The sequence below is a fragment of the Onychostoma macrolepis genome, chromosome 14 (assembly GCF_012432095.1).
Source record: "Onychostoma macrolepis isolate SWU-2019 chromosome 14, ASM1243209v1, whole genome shotgun sequence".
In the NCBI taxonomy this organism is placed as follows: domain Eukaryota; kingdom Metazoa; phylum Chordata; class Actinopteri; order Cypriniformes; family Cyprinidae; genus Onychostoma; species Onychostoma macrolepis.
Window position 1 is genome coordinate 7402131 of NC_081168.1, and position 17809 is coordinate 7419939.

The 17809-nt window shown below is 35.5% G+C and overlaps 2 protein-coding genes across 4 annotated transcripts; both read left to right on the plus strand.

The window, feature by feature from the left end:
* The first annotated feature begins 282 nt into the window (after nt 1-282).
* On the plus strand, nt 283-9189 carry mtmr7a (myotubularin related protein 7a). Its single transcript, XM_058797294.1, has 15 exons — nt 283-344; nt 945-1196; nt 1554-1676; nt 1795-1957; nt 2122-2279; nt 2368-2496; nt 3809-3943; nt 4026-4158; nt 5397-5506; nt 5583-5708; nt 6739-6788; nt 6880-7080; nt 7218-7352; nt 7554-7680; nt 8110-9189. The coding sequence occupies exons 2-15, from the start codon at nt 1173-1175 to the stop codon at nt 8467-8469; spliced, it is 1974 nt and encodes a 657-aa protein (XP_058653277.1). The 5' UTR covers nt 283-344; nt 945-1172; the 3' UTR covers nt 8470-9189.
* Nucleotides 9190-9635: 446 nt separating this feature from the next.
* Nucleotides 9636-17714, plus strand: cnot7 (CCR4-NOT transcription complex, subunit 7). Of its 3 annotated transcripts, XM_058797989.1 has the most exons (7): nt 9636-9811; nt 10770-10974; nt 12224-12417; nt 12623-12784; nt 13005-13149; nt 15836-15946; nt 16077-17714. In XM_058797989.1, exons 2-7 carry the CDS (start codon nt 10858-10860, stop codon nt 16206-16208), a joined length of 861 nt encoding a protein of 286 aa, XP_058653972.1. In that variant the 5' UTR covers nt 9636-9811; nt 10770-10857; the 3' UTR covers nt 16209-17714. The 3 variants fall into 3 exon arrangements, with proteins under 3 accessions (XP_058653972.1, XP_058653975.1, XP_058653974.1); XM_058797992.1 differs by lacking the exons at nt 9636-9811; nt 12224-12417 and having other exon boundaries at nt 10832-10974; XM_058797991.1 differs by lacking the exons at nt 9636-9811; nt 10770-10974 and having other exon boundaries at nt 12279-12417; nt 12552-12784.
* Nucleotides 17715-17809: the final 95 nt, after the last annotated feature.

Here is a 17809-nt window from a genome sequence, read left to right on the forward strand (position 1 = left end):
AAAGAGAGACAGGGAAAGCACCACAGTAATGTCACCAGAGCTGGAGTATAATTGTCATATTTGCCTTGATGACATATCTAAAAGTAATCTTTAAATATATCGGAGGAGCTTTTTAGAAAAATTATAAATGTATAGCCAATGTGAACATATGCAGCACAACATGTGTATATGGCCTACATAGGTATTTTTGAATCTGATTGATGCAATAGTCAGATTCGAGCATTTTTATTTTTGTATTTATGTATTTATTTTTTATTTGTTTATTTTTTGATCAGATAATTTCAAGTCTACCACCCCTGATCCAGCTCAATTGGATGGACAGATGTTTACATGAAGGATTTACAGTATGATGGCAATGCTATTACTAAAGGATTGGCTGGTTGCATGTAAATGTAGCTACTGAATAAGTCATTTGTTCAAAACCCCTTATTCATTTAGTAACAACAACAACAACAAATAATAATAATAATTGTGTTAATTGTGGCTTTAGAACTATTTTCATTAGTAAAAACAGACAAAGTGACTGACAATTTGTATCTAAAATGTAATTTATTCAAAATTGTCCTCCTGTTTATTTAAGTGTTGTATAAAAACAGGTTTCCTCCATGTTAATTCCATATGCCAATTACGTCTGTAATAGTTCCAACATGATGTTTCCGAAGACTAAAAATATCTTCTGTGCAATTAGATTGCTTTTACCCTTAGTGTGTCAACCCCACATACAAGTCGAGGTTTAGCTTTCTTTTTTGGGCAACAGCAATGGAATTGTATTATTTTTTTTCAGGACTTCAAACATCACGTACATATTCACTGGAGTAAAACATAATTGAATTAGATTAAGAAAACGGCATACATACGCTATATAGTCAGTCACACGAATACCCTTATACTTTTGGCGTAAAGCACATCTAATTAGCTCACACCACCAAACTCTTCGGCTTTAGGACCCAGCAGCGGTCAGCGCGGCAGAGAGACCTACGGTGAATCACTACAGATGACGGGAGGAGCCATATGTAACCGTATCAACCAGGATTCAAAGCAGCTCAGCGTTTCTGACAATACTTCAGCTATTATTGTGTTTGAATTAACACAATATCACTCGTTCAGCATGACACTAAGAAGTATTTCTGTACCCTGATAAGCTGCACGCGCCAGAGGTGTGGTGGTCAGAGATGGAGCACATCAGAATGCCAAAGGTAAATGTCCAGCATCCATACAATGATACAATCTTTCCCTTTTCATGACATGTACCTCACATCTCCATTAATTGCTTCCACATGCTCAACATTAGTAACTCGAGGTTTTATTACTTGTAAATGTTTTCATTCAACACAGTCAATGAGACCAATGTGCAAGTATAGAAATACAAAGGCCTACATCTGTTATAGTTTACATTAGTTATAATGTAAAGAAAATGACTGAAAAGCCATATTCAATTTTAGGTTTTGCTATTTGATCACAGAAAATTAAAACATGCAGTATCATTTCAGGCCACTAATATATGTTTGTGACATTAGTGCATCACTAATACAAATGTTGGTTATATATTACAGGTTGAAAATGTCCGGTTAGTGGACAGAAGTTCTTCTCGAAGAACTCAAGTGGGCACACTCTACCTTACAGCCACACACACTATCTTTGTAGGTAAAGGATCTGAGGACAGAAATGAGCTGTGGGTAAGTGACATTTCCGGTATGTCATTGTGCCGTATTTCTGTGCTCTAAATGTACTGCTTTGTTTATTTTCTTTTTTTATAAGCACAATAACTGACACATTATGTTCGTTTTTCCACAGGTTCTTCACAGTTTAGTGTGTAATGTTGTAAAGCATAAAGCATCTCAGAGTGGATACCCTATATTAATCCATTGCAAGAACTTTCAGGTTATACAGTTTATCATTCCTCAAGAGAGCGACTGCCACGATGTTTACATTTCACTCTCACGTCTCTCCAGGCCAGGTGGGTCACCTAGCATGCATTCTGGCATTGTTTTAGGAATATACTGTGATTACAATATGATTGTAGCATTTGTGCATTTAATACAATTTTCAAAAGTAATTAAGTAAAAACTATTTCTGTGTACCAGGACATTGCTGTCATTGTTTTTGTTTTCTGTCTTGCAGAAAAATATGAGGAGTTATATTGTTTTTCCTTCAATCCCAATGTTGACAAAGCTGAAAGGGAGCACTCATGGGACTTTTTAGATCTGAAGGCTGAGTACAGTCGAATGGGACTTCCAAATAAGCTATGGCATGTCACCCCAATCAACCGAGAGTATAGAGTTAGTACATCACCAACCATCACTATGTAAACACAATTAATATTTTATGCAAGTGCTTGTTTTTATAACTTTTCTCTTTGTAACACAGGTATGTGATACTTACCCAGCTGACTTGTTGGTGCCTAAATCCGTCACCCTCCCTGTCATCGTAGGAAGCTCGAAGTTTCGTAGCAGAGGTCGATTTCCCACGTTGTCATACTACTGCAAGGAAAACCATGTGAGTTTGGCTGCACATCCGGCAGTTTCTCTCTGCAGTCTTAGTATTCATCTGCCTCTTTTAATGAGGCTGTGGAGAATTTTGTCCTGTCCTTCATATGTCCTTGCCTGCCAAATATTTTGTCATTGGATTGAGGAGTTCAAGGTTCAAGAACACAAGAGTTCTTGAGACTTGAGTGTTCTTATATATAAAAATACCTTATTTCTGATGAACCATAAATGTGATGCAGCTTGATTTTGCATTAAACTCCAGCTTGATTACAAAAAAAGTGCAGACTACTCCAGCTTTTCACAGCGCAAACTTACAGTCAGTTCAACAAGATACTAAATGTGTCATGCAGCATATGCGTGCATTGTGATTTACAGCAATGATGGATATTTTAAAAGCAAGGTCAAGCGCCTTCTACACCCTCTTGGGTTCGGCACTCTGTTAAAAGGCATTTCATTTCATTGAGGTCAAATATTCCCCTTGGAGTCTCTGTGTTTTCTTTTGTACACACGAATTCAAACCACATGGAGAAACTTGTGTGTGACTTCCACATAAGGATCATGCTGGTGAGGCCCAAAGGGGTCAGTTATAGTTTAATATCTCCCCCATTCATGGTTCGTTAACCCCAAAATATGATTAGAACAGTGAATATATAAAAAGTAATATTGCAAGCTCAGCCTTTAGAGTTTTATGAGGCCAGGGCCAAATTCTCATGAAATGCCCATTCCACAGAGAGGACAGTGTGATCTTCTGTTCTTTAAGTTTAATTTATTAATCGAGCATGACAGGATCAGTCTGGGAATTACAGAGACTGTCTGAATGCATTTTTAGTAGATTGAGCAGACTTTATTTTAATGGAAAGTATTAAAATATAATTTAGATTTAAAAAAACTTAATTAAATTAAAATGTTTTCTTATTTATTCTATTTTAAAATTTTTAATGCTTTTCTCTTTCCGATTTGTTCAAAAGGCTGAATTTATTTATCGAGCCAGGTTGGGAATTATTTTGAGACTGTACGATACACAATTTTACTAGATAATTGGAAAAAAATTCTTTTTGTAGACATATTAATAATAAAACTGAAATATACTTTCATGTATTTATCTTGATTTTTTTTTTTTTTAATGCACCACTTTCACACTGAACACTGTACCACTAAACTGTTTTGTCCGACACCTATTTGGCATGCCTTATCTTTGTCTAGGGTACCTAATAATGAACAAGGACCATTACTGGTGCCCATTCAAAAAAAAAAAAAAGAAAACACGACACCACAGGATACCAACATATGTTAACACCTACTCATGTGATGTCTTTTTTTAGGCCACGATATGTCGCAGCAGTCAGCCTCTTTCTGGCTTCAGTGCTCGCTGCCTGGAGGATGAGCAAATGCTGCAGGCCATCATGAAGTCTAATCCTGGCAGCAGATTCATGTATGTTGTGGACACCAGACCCAAGGTCAGTCCACTTAATATCAGTGGACCAGATAGCAGAATTGCACATGAAAGACACTTTATGTAAGACTCTCATGTATTTCCAGCTAAATGCAATGGCGAACCGAGCTGCGGGCAAAGGCTACGAAAATGAGGACAACTACTGCAACATTAGGTTCCAGTTCATTGGCATTGAAAACATCCATGTGATGAGGAACAGTCAGCAGAAACTCATAGAGGGTATTGTCTCCATCTTAAGTGAGAAAATGAATTTCACCATTGTAGACCACTGTAGTAGATCCTTCTGTTAAGGTTTTAAAAGGTTTTTTTTTGCTGTGGTGCCATTAACAGTTCTTAAAAGAAACCTTTTTTTCACTATAAAGAACCTTTTGGAAAGGTGGAAAGGTTCCATGGATGTTAAAGGATCTTCATACAACCATAGATGCCAAAACTGTTTTTGAGTGTGTAGACCAGCTTGAACCATTAGCAGCTCCCCTTCAGTTTTTTTCCCATAGTGCATTTATAAAACCAAGACTTTAGACCACTTAGCTTTTTATTGTCTATTATAAAGATATTCTGCAATGAACCATTGATTGTACCACAGGAGAGTTTCTTGGCAAAGCAGATTGTGTAGTAGGGGTGCTTTGAATCCATCTGGCTTTTATTCCTCGCCTATTTTTGTTTTGTTGACTTAACGATTGGAGACCCTTTTGCCCTGATTGAGAAAAGGAGGGCGTGAGAATGAAATCTTCCAATGTTGAAGAAATAATAGTGGTTCTGGGTGTGATAGCATTTTGACCCAAAAAACACTAGGGAGTCATCTGGTTGAATAATCAGAGATTACCCTTCCAGCAGAGACTCTGTGGCTATTTGAGATCTCATTACAACACGCTTGATTCTTCCTAGAATGGTAGTTTCCTTGAAATACTGTAAAGTTAGTTAGGTCTCTGCCACCAAGAGTGACCGGGTTTGTCAGTATATTGGCTTGAGCCCTCATCTGGAGCGTTCTCATGGGACGTCACCAGCCCTTAAATACTCTTATCACATTTGAACTGTTGCCATATCAAAACTTTCAGTGCTCACAAGGAATGTTTATGTTGGTTTGGAGAAAAAGAATCAATGCCACTTTTAGAAATATAAATTCTTTTGGTTGTCATGATAACTAATGAGCCATAAGACAGAACTGTCATCAAGCCAATTTATCAGTTATTCATATTTTAAGTAACATAAATAAAGAGGACACTCACAGAGGACGCTACATATGAGTCACCAGCTTTCTTTGCAAAGCCAAAGTAAATATTGAGCACTTTAAAGAAGAGGTCTGTAAACTACGGCTATCCAAAAATATTCCTCACATCAGTTCCCTATTGTAAATTCTCAATAAAGCTCCTGGTTTTCGTCATATTATATATAAACTTAACTTTAGCAATGAATTTGTCTGGATTTTCTCAAAATGTCTGTCTGGTTTTTTTTTTTAGTTTCTGCACTGCGTTCGCCCTCCATGGGAGAATTTCTAATGGGACTTGAAAATTCAGACTGGTTGAGACACATCAAATCAATCGTGGAGGCGGGAATCTTCATATCTAAGGTAAAAGATCTCTTTGAGAGTTCTTCAGCCCATGCATGGGCGCTCTGGTACTGATTTCACATTCTCACGTACACAGGCTGTGGCAGAGGAAGGGGTCAGCGTCTTGGTTCATTGTTCTGATGGCTGGGATAGGACGGCCCAGGTGTGCTCCGTGGCCAGTGTGCTTCTGGATCCTTACTACAGGACCCTCAAGGGTCTGATGGTAAATCAGAGCATGCTACATTATAGATTGCAAACTTTACTCCAAAAGTCACAGAGTTCACAGTGTAAGAAGATGCATAACTGACAGGCTGCCAGTGTGGGTCTTACTCATTTAATTGTACGGATCGACTCTGGCTGCTTCTCTGCTGGAGGGAGGCTAGATCTCTGCTGGAGAGGTTTCATTCAATAGCTAGGCTCAGTTTGGAAAATCATCTCTTCTTTGAAATTTACCCTCATATGGGGTCAACATAAAAAGAAGAACCTACTTTCTAGCACAGATTAGTTCTGTCTGGGAATACAGTCTCATTTCCTGATACACTGGTAGCAGAAGGCACAGTATGTGCAGATGCATAGAATGATTTTGTGACCCATTTACAAAGATGAAGTGTGTCATTTAATGTGCATGCATCACTAAACAGATCTAATAAATTACTTGTTTTCAAATAGGTTTTACCAGCAGTTCCTGCTTTATATTGATCAGCAAAACAAGATGATCAGGATTCTCAAACAAATAGATCAATGTTGTGATAGTGCCAGTGTTTGCACTTTTTGAGGAAGTGAGCTTACAAATTACTTGCAAATTAGTTGTCTCTGCTTATTAAACTGGGATATGAAGTATCTTAACATCGGAAATTGACATTTTACCTTTAAACATTTCACAAGTACTGTTTGGAGTTGATAGGATTTCTTAATGTTTTTTAAAAGAAGCCTCTTATGCACACTAAGTCTCTTCTTTTTCAGCATCATTACTCCAGTCTTCAGTGTCACATGATCCTTCAGAAATCATTCTAAAATGCTGATTTTGGTGCTCTATTAACATTTATTTTTATTATCATTTTATTATGTGGATCTTTTTTATCTTTGGTGAATGGAATTTTTTTTATTTGAAATGGCATACTTTTGTAACATTATAAATGACTTTACTGACACTTTTGATCAAGTTACTTCATCCTTGCTGAGTAAAAGTATTCATTTCTTTTAAAAACAATATTACTGATTGTAAGTAAAATCCTGTTTTATTTTATGTGTAGGTGCTGATTGAGAAAGACTGGGTTTCTTTTGGACACAAGTTTTCACACAGGTTGGCCTCCATCATATAATTTACAGAGGTTTTCTGATGTATTAGCTCAGAAGTGGTCATTCTAAATGTAATTTACTTTATGGCATTTCAGATGCGGTCATCTTGATGGAGAGGCAAAGGAAGTGTCACCTGTCTTAGACCAGTTCCTGGAATGTGTATGGCAGCTTATGGAACAGTTTCCTTGTACTTTTGAGTACAATGAGAAGTTTCTGATCAGCATCCACAACCACGTCTACTCCTGTCATTATGGCAACTTTATTTGTAACAGCCAGAAGGAGAGGAAAGATCTGTGGTAATTGTCCTGTTTACTTGATGACATGAATGACAAAACTTAATTTGTTGTTCAAATTTATAGTACTGCGGATGTCAGTATTCTCTGCATGTATTGAACATGTTTTATTGCATGTGTTTTTTTTTTGTTTTCTGTAGCATCAAAGAGAAAACTCATTCCATATGGCCTCATTTATGGGAGAACAAGCTGGATTTCATGAACCCTCTGTTCAAACCTGATCAGAGCCAGAATCAGGGACTCCTGAGGCCCAGTACTGCCCCCTACTGTTTTAAGTATGTCAGAATATGTTATATAGTTTTTTCTTCTCCTCTAAAAAAGAAGCTGATAGTTTGATTCTCTTTCTCATACATAATTGGTCTCTTTAGTCCCAAGTATCCATCTATCTGTAAATCAATACAGCTATTACAGAGTAACTGATATATGGTATTTATGTTTGTTTAACTGCAAAAAATGTTTGTCTTTTCCGTGTTTAGATACTGGAGAAGGCTGTATAATCGTTTTGATCGTGAGTTGCACCCACGTCAGTCTGAGATAGATTGTCTGATGACGGTAAAAGAGGAAACGCAACAACTTGAGGAAGAACTGGCCCTCTATGAGCAGGTAGAATGCCAGATATTTGCCTAAAATGTTTTTATAATTTGCTTTCAATCTCTTTTAAATCGGATCATCATGTTTACTTAAAGTAATAGTTCACCTAGAAATAAAAATTCAGCATTACATCACTTGCTCACCAGTGGATCCTCTGCAGTGAATGGGTGCCGTCAGAATGAGAGACCAAACATCTGATAAAAAAAAACTTCACAATAATCCACAAGTAATCTTCTCATTCTGACTCCACTTATTCGCTACAGAGGCGTAAAGTTGAATTTCTCCAAATGTGTATAGATGAAGAAACAAACTTTTTTGAGATTGAGTAACTTTTCAGAAACGTTTCATTTTTTAATGAACTGTTCCTTTAAATATGCATGTTCTACATCTACACAAAGTCTGCCTTTTTAACTTCAGTGATCAAGTATTTTCTCCTTGCAGAAAATGGCTGTTCTGGATAAGGAGCGTGCAAAAACCCTTTACATGCAAAAGGGTGTATTGGACAGCAAGCAGGCCCTTTGGTCGTTACCTTTAGATACAAGCCTAGCCAATACTCCTCAGGATTACATCGGTGGCTTTATAGGTGGTGCTCCCAATGTTTTCACCCTACAACAAGGAGAGAGAGAAAGCGGAGAGCTTTGCCTGTTTGGAAACAAACCAAAAAGCTCTGATGCTGACAATAGTGACCAGGAGTCAGGAGTGGCAGATTTCAGCTCCCATTCTTCTGGTGAAGATTCCTTGCCAAGTGAGGACAGCGTGAAGGATCCTGACTCAGATGAGACTGGCCCCAACAGAGCGTGAACAAATGCAACAGTTTTCAAGAAGAAAAAGCTATAGCATCTACTGTATGTGAGCAAGATAGGAGTGTGGGTATTTCAAATTATGCAAAGATATTGGACAATGTGGAGATGTGTCTCATGTGTCTGGCGTTACAGAAGCATGTCTTTCTGTCTGAATGTGTGATACAGGTGTACTATAAAGAGTTATGTTTTATTCTAGTATATATTTATAATTTCTCAGCATGAATTCTTTCAAGCATTAAATACTTGTGTGCAATAAATGATCTGATCTTAATTTTTTGCACTTTATGCACTTGAATAACATGAATACATGAAAATTCAGTTTGTTGTGAAATTAATATATTTACATTTCTACAAGTGTGCTTTAGAAGTAACATTTACTTATTTAAAGGTATTTATTACTTAGCAGATTCGGTCAGTCCTTGGATAGTTTGGATAGTGTAAAACTACAATTTCTGTGCATATTGTATAAGTTGTGCACTTAAAACTGAGCCTGGCACATGCACGGAACCAAAAGAAACCAGACCAAATGCAATGTTGCATTTAATGCAGCAAAACGAATAAAATACTCATGTATACATTTAGGAAATTAATGTTCTCAGATTATTTTAAAGGAATAATGGAGACAATTCTCAGATTTAGGTCAGTTTAGATCCATATTGAAGGTTTGCTCACCTGTTATCATGTCTTAACCTCTCCCTTTGTCACAAGGTCTGTAATGTTGATATACTTTAAAATAAAGGCAACATTACAAATCACCAGGTGATTGTGATTTATTTATTCAATTTCTACTTATTTCATTTTTTTATTTAATTGCTTTGTGGGTGTTGGGCAATGTCATCGCTGCTATGTGAACATTACATTAGTGTTTATCCCAATATATATATATATATTTTTAAATTGTAAGAAAGAACACAAGTTTTACAGGCAAAGAGACAAACGAAACATTCTAAGAAGGTTACAATACATGAAATTCTGAAATGTTCTAAACTGTATTATAATATAACACCATAGAAGGGTCTTACAAGCAATCAAATGTTTCGAGTTCTTCAAAGAATGCATATAAACGCCACCTTGAAAATAAAACGGGTATTCCTTTGAAAATAAGCATTTATGAACGTAAAATCCCACAAGGAGTTCAAAGGTCACGCGTCGTCGTGTGGCGACGTCACGCTGCAGCGCTGTGATGTAGTTCAGAGGTGGCAGCTGGTTGTTGATATCGGTGTTAGCCCAATAAAACTATATAAAAGTAAAGACCAAGGTCCCAGTCCTTTCTAAACAAGGTGATTTTGTATTACAGAAGCAGTATACGCTGTAAGTGTAACTGCCTTGTTTGAAGAAAGGTAAGTCCTGACAGAAAAAGTGAACTTTGATCATAATAACAGGACAAACTTTTGTGGCTAGGCTAATAGCTAACACTCTAGCCACATACACAAATAAACACTCACGTCGACACCAAACAGCCTCATTCACATCTTACAAGAGGGATTGTTTACAAAAGCTGACTGTAGGCATGATTTCAGGTCGTTTGCGGGGTTTTTTAGTTGTTTAGCAGGTGTGCTAGCTAGTGCTGCTAATATGTCAACCTACAATAAATGATTTGGACATTTAATAGCTTAAGGACATATAAAACAACGTATAATAGGCTAGAAAGGCACTGTAATTGGCATGTATGTTTACAAGCATTTTTTGGCACACGACCAATCTTCCCACTTATTTTGTTTGGCATATTGAACTGAATGCTGCTTCTGTTAGCCTGCAACCATTTTGTCTCATCTAGCACTTGTTGTGATGTTTAGTCACAGTACAACAGGTTTTTTGTGTGTGATATGACTATGTCTGAATCATTGTCATTTCAATGCTGTCATGAAGCAAGAATAGTAGATGAGTAGTCATGTTTACTAAGACTGAAGTGGAAGCATATGAAGTATAGCAATCTCCTTCCTGTGTTTACAGTCCTCATATGATGCTGTCTGGGGTGATAAGGATCAACTAATCTAATATCTAGTTTGAAGTCAGTAAACAAACCACTAATGATTTACCTAAGTCAATCAGCCAGGCCATGACAGAAGAATTATCCACAAACCATAGATACATGCATATTTGAAAATATATGCAGATCTATTATTGACCATTGCAGAGAATACAATTTGGGGCAAAAATAAACAATTTGGTTGAGCTTCGTATGGTGATGTTATAGGCATTCAATATATTTTCTTAATTTACAATTAGAAATATGTTTTTGCACATTTTTAAATAGTCTTAGTTGTTTCCCAAGTTGTTGTTTTTTTGTTTTTTCAGGTAAAAAAAAGGGAACAAGCAAATATTATTTCATGAGAATATCCCCTGGGGAGTGTTTTTTTGGTTTTGATGCCGTGAACCTGGAACTATGCCCGCAGCCACTGTGGATCATAGTCAAAGAATATGTGAGGTTTGGGCCAGCAACCTGGATGAGGAGATGAAGAGGATCCGACAGGTGACCCGAAAATTCAACTATGTTGCAATGGTGAGTTTCAAAGTCTTAATGCTTTATTCAAATCAGTTCAGTTTCATTTCTCAAATGTGATCTAGAACTGTCTGTCATTTTCTAAGCTATGAAATCAGATCCATATGTTCATACAGTGCAGTGTTAATATCCGGTAGGTCTATGTCAGTTGCCATAGTAATGACTTAAGTGTCAGCCTGATGGCAAGATACATAAAAGAGCTTCTGTCATTGTGGAAAGAGAGGACAGGAAAAATGGGAGACTTTCACTCATGAGGCGCATCAGACAACAAAAAAAAGGTCAAATGCATTACAGCAAATCATATCGAGTCACACATTGCCTGTTTGTTGTGCATATTTAATACACAATGAATAATGTGAGCAAAATGAGTGAATTTTCACAGCTTTAGACACTACTACTCTTTGTGAATGACATTAGTCACATTGCATCCTGAATAATAAAAAAATGAACTAATTTGAAATCCAGCCTGACTGTTCCGGTGTTGTTACTGTTAATTAAAATTAAAGAGCTATTGAGAATAATTTTTGATCATTTAAATATATATATACAATACATATATTAGTGCTGTCAAACAATTAATCGTGATTAATCGCATCCAAAATATAAGTTTTTGTTTACTGTGTATATTTATTATGTATATATAAATACACACACATACAATTTAGATTTTGAAAATATTTACATGTATATACATTTATATATTTATATTCTTTTATTTTATATATTATATATAAATATATTTAATATATAAACAGAACATATTTTTCTTAAATATATACATGCATCTGTTTGTATTTATATATACATAATAAATATGCACAGTACACACTCATATATTATGCAAACAAAAACTTTTTTGTATGTGATTAATCGTTTGACAGCACTAATATATATATTATATTATATTATTATATTTTATTATTATAAAAAAATTAAACAAGGTTAAGTTGAAGTACTAAAATTATGAAAATTAATACTGGAATAAAAATAGATTAAAGCTAAATAAAAGTATTTCAAACTAATGAAAATTACAGAAGCACATAACACAGTTCCTGAAACTTAAACTAAAATGAAGACAAACATATTTCATGTGTTTCTTAATGCTCTACAGACTTTTATTTAATGAGATTTGTATTCTGATATGCCAAAAATCAGATATTTCCTGCCTGTCTGAACAAAACCCTTTTTTATACTGATAAATATATACAAATATCCATAACAACCATGATGCATGTTGTTGCATTTGTAGGACACAGAGTTTCCAGGTGTAGTTGCAAGACCAATCGGTGAATTTAGAAGCAATGCTGATTACCAGTACCAGCTGCTGCGGTGTAATGTTGACTTGTTAAAGATCATCCAGCTTGGCCTTACATTTATGAATGAACAGGGTGAATACCCTCCAGGGACATCGACATGGCAGTTCAACTTCAAATTTAACCTCACGTAAGCATTCCACTTTTGTCATTTAAGAGGTATGGCACATATTTTCAACAACAACGCATCAATCCATGATCTCACTTTTATGTACACAAGTCCATGTTGAAGACATATGACAAGATGACTTTTCTTGTCTTCAGGTGTATCCATAGCCATCAGTGTGATTCTTTATGAAAGCTGGACATTACACCAACGGTACTGTCTTTTGCAGGGAAGATATGTATGCACAGGATTCCATTGAGTTGCTCACCTCGTCAGGTATCCAGTTTAAGAAGCATGAGGAAGATGGTATTGAGACACTGTACTTTGCTGAGCTGCTAATGACCTCAGGTGTGGTGCTTTGTGAGGGGGTCAAGTGGCTCTCATTCCATAGGTAATCTTACAGTAATATTCACATAGTGAAATGAACACAGTGTTTCAGTGGTGATTCAAACCACAACTCCATTAAGAGTGGAAGATTCTTCACAGCTTGAGAAAATGTACAGTAGTGTTTAAAAATGTGTTTCTCTTTTGTACACGTCTAAAACCGCGGTTCAATGAATTATAAAATCTATTTACAAGCTAAATCTAATTTTTGTCTCTTTTCTGAACAGTGGCTATGACTTTGGGTACCTGATAAAAATTTTGTCCAACTCAAAATTGCCAGATGAAGAGGTTGACTTCTTCGAGATTCTTCGTTTATTTTTTCCCATCATTTATGATGTGAAATACCTCATGAAGAGCTGTAAGAACTTGAAGGTATTTTAGCATTTAAATACAGGCTTTACAAAGTATTTACACACTCATGGACTTATTCGTCAGTATTTTATAGCACTTTATAGTCTTTTTTTTTTTTTTTTTTTTTTTTTTGGTGAATCCATTGAACAACTGAAAAATACTCAAAAACAAAAAAGACATGATATTTAGCACAAATATTCATAATTGATCAGTGTGATTTTACTATTTTATATATTTATATATATATATATATATATATATATACACACGTGGTCAGAATTGTTGGTACCCATGGTAAATATGATCAAAGAAGGCTGTGAAAATAAATCTGCATTGTTAATCCTTTTGATCTTTTATTTAAAAAAATCACAAAAATCTAACCTTTCATTGGAGCATAAGTATTTTAAATGGGGGGAAATATCATTATGAAATAAATGTTTTTCTCTAATACACATTGGACACAATTAACGGCACCCTTTTATTCAATACTTTTTGAAACCTACATTTGCCAGTTTAACAGCTCTAAATTTTCTCCTATAATGCCTGATGAGGTTAGAGACACCTGACAAGAGATCAGAGACCATTCCTTCATCCAGAATCACTCCAGACCCTTTAGATTCCCAGCTCCATGTTGCTGCTTCTTCTCTTCAGTTCACCACTCATTTTCTATAGGGTTCAGGTCAGAGGACTGGAATGGCCAGCAGAAGCTTGGTTTTGTGCTCAGTGACCCATTTTTGTGTTGTTTTTGAGGTTTGTGTTTGGATTATTGTCTTGTTGGAAGATCCAAACATGGCCCATTATAAGATTTCTAACAGAGTCAGTCACTTATTGATTTTTTTTTTATCTGTTTTTATTTGATAGAATCCATGATGCCATGTGTCTAAACAAGATGTCCAGGACCTCCAGCAGAAATATAGGCCCACAACATCAAAAATACAGCAGAATATTTCATTGTACACGTGGGGTACTTTTTATCCCTGTGTTCACCAAACCCATCTTGAGTGTTTGCTGCTAAAAAGCTCCTTTTTTTTAGTTATATCTGACCATAGAAGCCAGTCCCATTTGACTTTCCAGTCATGTCTGATAACTGAATATGCTGGAGTTTATTTTTGGATGAGAGCATTTTCTGCAATTCTCTAGCTGTGGTCCTTGGAGAGTCTTTAGCCACTCAAACTCTCCTCCTCACCGTGCATTAGGACGATACAGACACACGTCCTCTTCCAGGCAGATTTGTTACATTTTCTGTTGATTGGAAATTCTTAATTATTGCCCTGATGGTGGAAATGGGAATTTTCACTGCTCTAGCTCTCTTCTTAAAGCCACTTCACTAATTTGTGAAGCTCAATTATCTGTTGCTGCACATCAGAAATATATTATTAGGTTTTTCTCATTGTGATGGATGATTAAGGGAGTTTGGACTTTGTTTTCCCTCCTATTTATATTCCTGTCAAACAGGAAGCCATGGCTGGATAATTTCATGTTCATAATCACCCTGGAGTGCTCAAAATTGTGAATATGAATGGGAATATACATCACAGATATTTTACTCATAAGAATTTCTAGGGGTACCAATAATTGTGTCCAACGTGTATTTGAGAAAAAAACATTTATTTCATAATGAGATTTCCCCCCATTTTCAATTGTTTTAGTTCAATGAAAGGTTAGATTTTTGTGATTTTGTTTTAAATAAAAGATCAAAAGGATTAATAATGCAGGTTTATTTTCACAGCCTTCATACATCATTTCATCAGCCTTCAGCCTATCATGTTTACCATGGGTACCAACAATTCTGACGTGTGTGTGTGTATATATATATAAAAGAAGTTTTAGTAATTTTGTGCTTTTGTCAATTTTATTCATTTTTATATTTCTATTTAGCTTTTTTTTCTTAAAAATCTTTAAATAGACTAGTCTGAGGAGCAAAAAACAAACAACCAAAAATAACAAAATATGATTATTTTAAATTATCTTTTATTTTCAGTTAAATTTTAATATATTCACTTTTGTCATTTTTATTAATTTAAAATATTTATATTTAGCTTTATTTTTTACCTCTGTTTTAGTTTAAGTAGTACTTAAACTTATTTCAGTTAATTGGCAAGGCAACATTTCAACATTTAAATTTTTTTTTTAGTTTTTTATTTAATATTTTATTTTGAGCTTTATTTCAGTTACTGAAAATTATTTTGTATTAATTAATAATAATAATAATAATATTTTTTAATTAATTTTTAATAGTTTTAGTTAAAATATTGTTATACTTTTATACTATACTGTTTTACTTTTAACTAAAATTATTAAAATAAATTGCCACTATTACAAACCCAAGACTAGTACCAAGACTAAACCTAAGACTAATTATCACTGTCAAAGATCCATATACTAATTACTGACTTAAATACTTGCGTAGTTTAGGAAGTGTAATAGATCATTACAAGTTATATTTTTATTTTGACATGGTTTAGTTGATGAGCACATAAAAAAAGTCAAATTTTCTGTGGTTCAGTGTTATTGTAAAAACCTGAAAACTGGGGGCGAATGCTTTTTTTTATAGGCATTGTAGATCTCATCATTTTGCATCACTTTTTTTTTTTTTTTTGCTGCCATTGCAGCATTTGCTGTGAAGTATATCAGGGGTTACTCTAATTTGTAGCAGTCTGTGTGAATAGAAGGAATGTGTGCCTGATTTCTGTCATGTGATGTGCAGGGCGGACTGCAGGAGGTGGCAGAGCAGCTTGAGCTGGAGAGAATTGGACCTCAGCATCAAGCAGGGTCTGACTCACTCCTCACAGGAATGGCTTTCTTCAAGATGAGAGAGGTGTGCCATCAGATGAAAAAAACCCCCCCAAAAAACATCAAAGCGCTATGCTTATTCAATATCACGAAAACCTTTTAAATTGGCACTAAATGCAACATTTGTACTGACTGTAACATTGTTGTCTTTGCAGATGTTTTTTGAAGATCACATTGATGATGCAAAGTATTGTGGTCACTTGTATGGACTGGGTTCAGGCTCATCCTATGTCCAGAACGGCACCGGAAATGCTTACGAGGAGGAGGCAAACAAGCAGCAGTCATGACACAACAAGAATCCCTCACCATAAACAACCTCATATACAGGGCTCAAAACATGGGTTTTTAGTTGTTGTTGTTTTGTTTTCATGAAAGATTTGATAGGATTTTGCACTTTAAAGCTCCCATCCAGCAGAAAAAAACTTCTTCCCTTTGTTGCCTTCTCTGGGTTAAATCTTTTCACACAATGTTCATCTTTTATGGTTAAAGAAGAGGACCCATTTGATGTTTTAGTTTCCCCCCACAGCTCAGCCTTAATATTAAGCTACTTTTTATGTTCGTTTTTTATCGTTAATTTATTGCATTCGTTTCTTCTCGTGTACAGTTGCGTAGTTCATCGACTAATTTGACAAAAGCGAGTACACCAGTCACCTACGTGAACTGTCATTCCCTGATCACAGGAGTACTGATTTCTCACTCTTCGCAATAGCTTTAGGCAGATGGAGGATCTCACAGAGACACAGGCAAATACAGGCACTTAATTGTAAAGCAAACCCTTGCACTGATTTTACCCTTTATGTTGGGTTAGCACAGATTTTACCACACAAGTAAATTAAGAGTGATGATGTAACTGCCACTATTTAAGTGAACTGTCACCTCATACTTCTGGATCAAGATTGTCTTTCCATTTTCATTTTTAAAAGAGATTTAAAGGTTTTGTAGTATTTTAGTATCAAAGAAGTTCAAAGCCTTTTATTCATTTAAGAAATAATGCCTCTTAAAAGAAATCTTAGCCAAGTCAAGTACTCAGTATCAGTGGAATTAGTTTTACTTGTAGTGCTGGTTTTTGAATGGTGCACATTTTGTGCTGTTTGGGTTTTCCCTCCGTTTTCCTCTTTTTTGTATTGTATTGCTTTACAATTCTGTGTTGCCTAGATCTGCTGCATGTACTGAAACATTTGAATAAATGCTGTGTTAACTAATCTGAGCTTTTATAGATATGTGAGTCGCATGAACACAGTTTGTCCTTTTGTTTTTTTTGGAATGTCTGATTTGGTGAATGATGATTTTGGTAGCTCTTAACCTCCCTCCTCCAGTTTGTCTATCATCTTGATGTGTACAGTATCCACATTGGTATTATGCAATATAAAGAGTGACTGTTTTTAGAGCATTTGGAAATAAAAGCCTGATTTTTCTAACATATCCCAAATCTGTTCAGATTTATGCTGTTAAAGCTTTATTGCACCATTCTTAAAGGAATAGTTCACCCAAAAAATGAAAAAAACTTTTGTTCATGCGGGATGTAGACGAGTTTGTTACTTCATCGGAACAGATTTGGACAAATTAAGCATTACATCACTTGCTCACCAATGAATCCTTTGCAGTGAATGGGTGCCATCAGAATGAGAGCCCAAACAGCTGATGAAAACATCGCAATAATCCACAAGTAAATCATATGTCCTTCAATTAAGGACTCACGAAAAGCTACGTGTTGGTAATAAACAAATCCATCTTTAGGACATTTTTACAAGTTTTTCCAAATCAGTTCCGATGAAGAAACAAACTCTTCTACATCTTGGATGGCCTGAGGGTGATTACATTTTCAGCAAATTTTCATTTTTGGCTGAACTACTCCTTTAATAGACAGATGCTATGAATATGGTTCTGT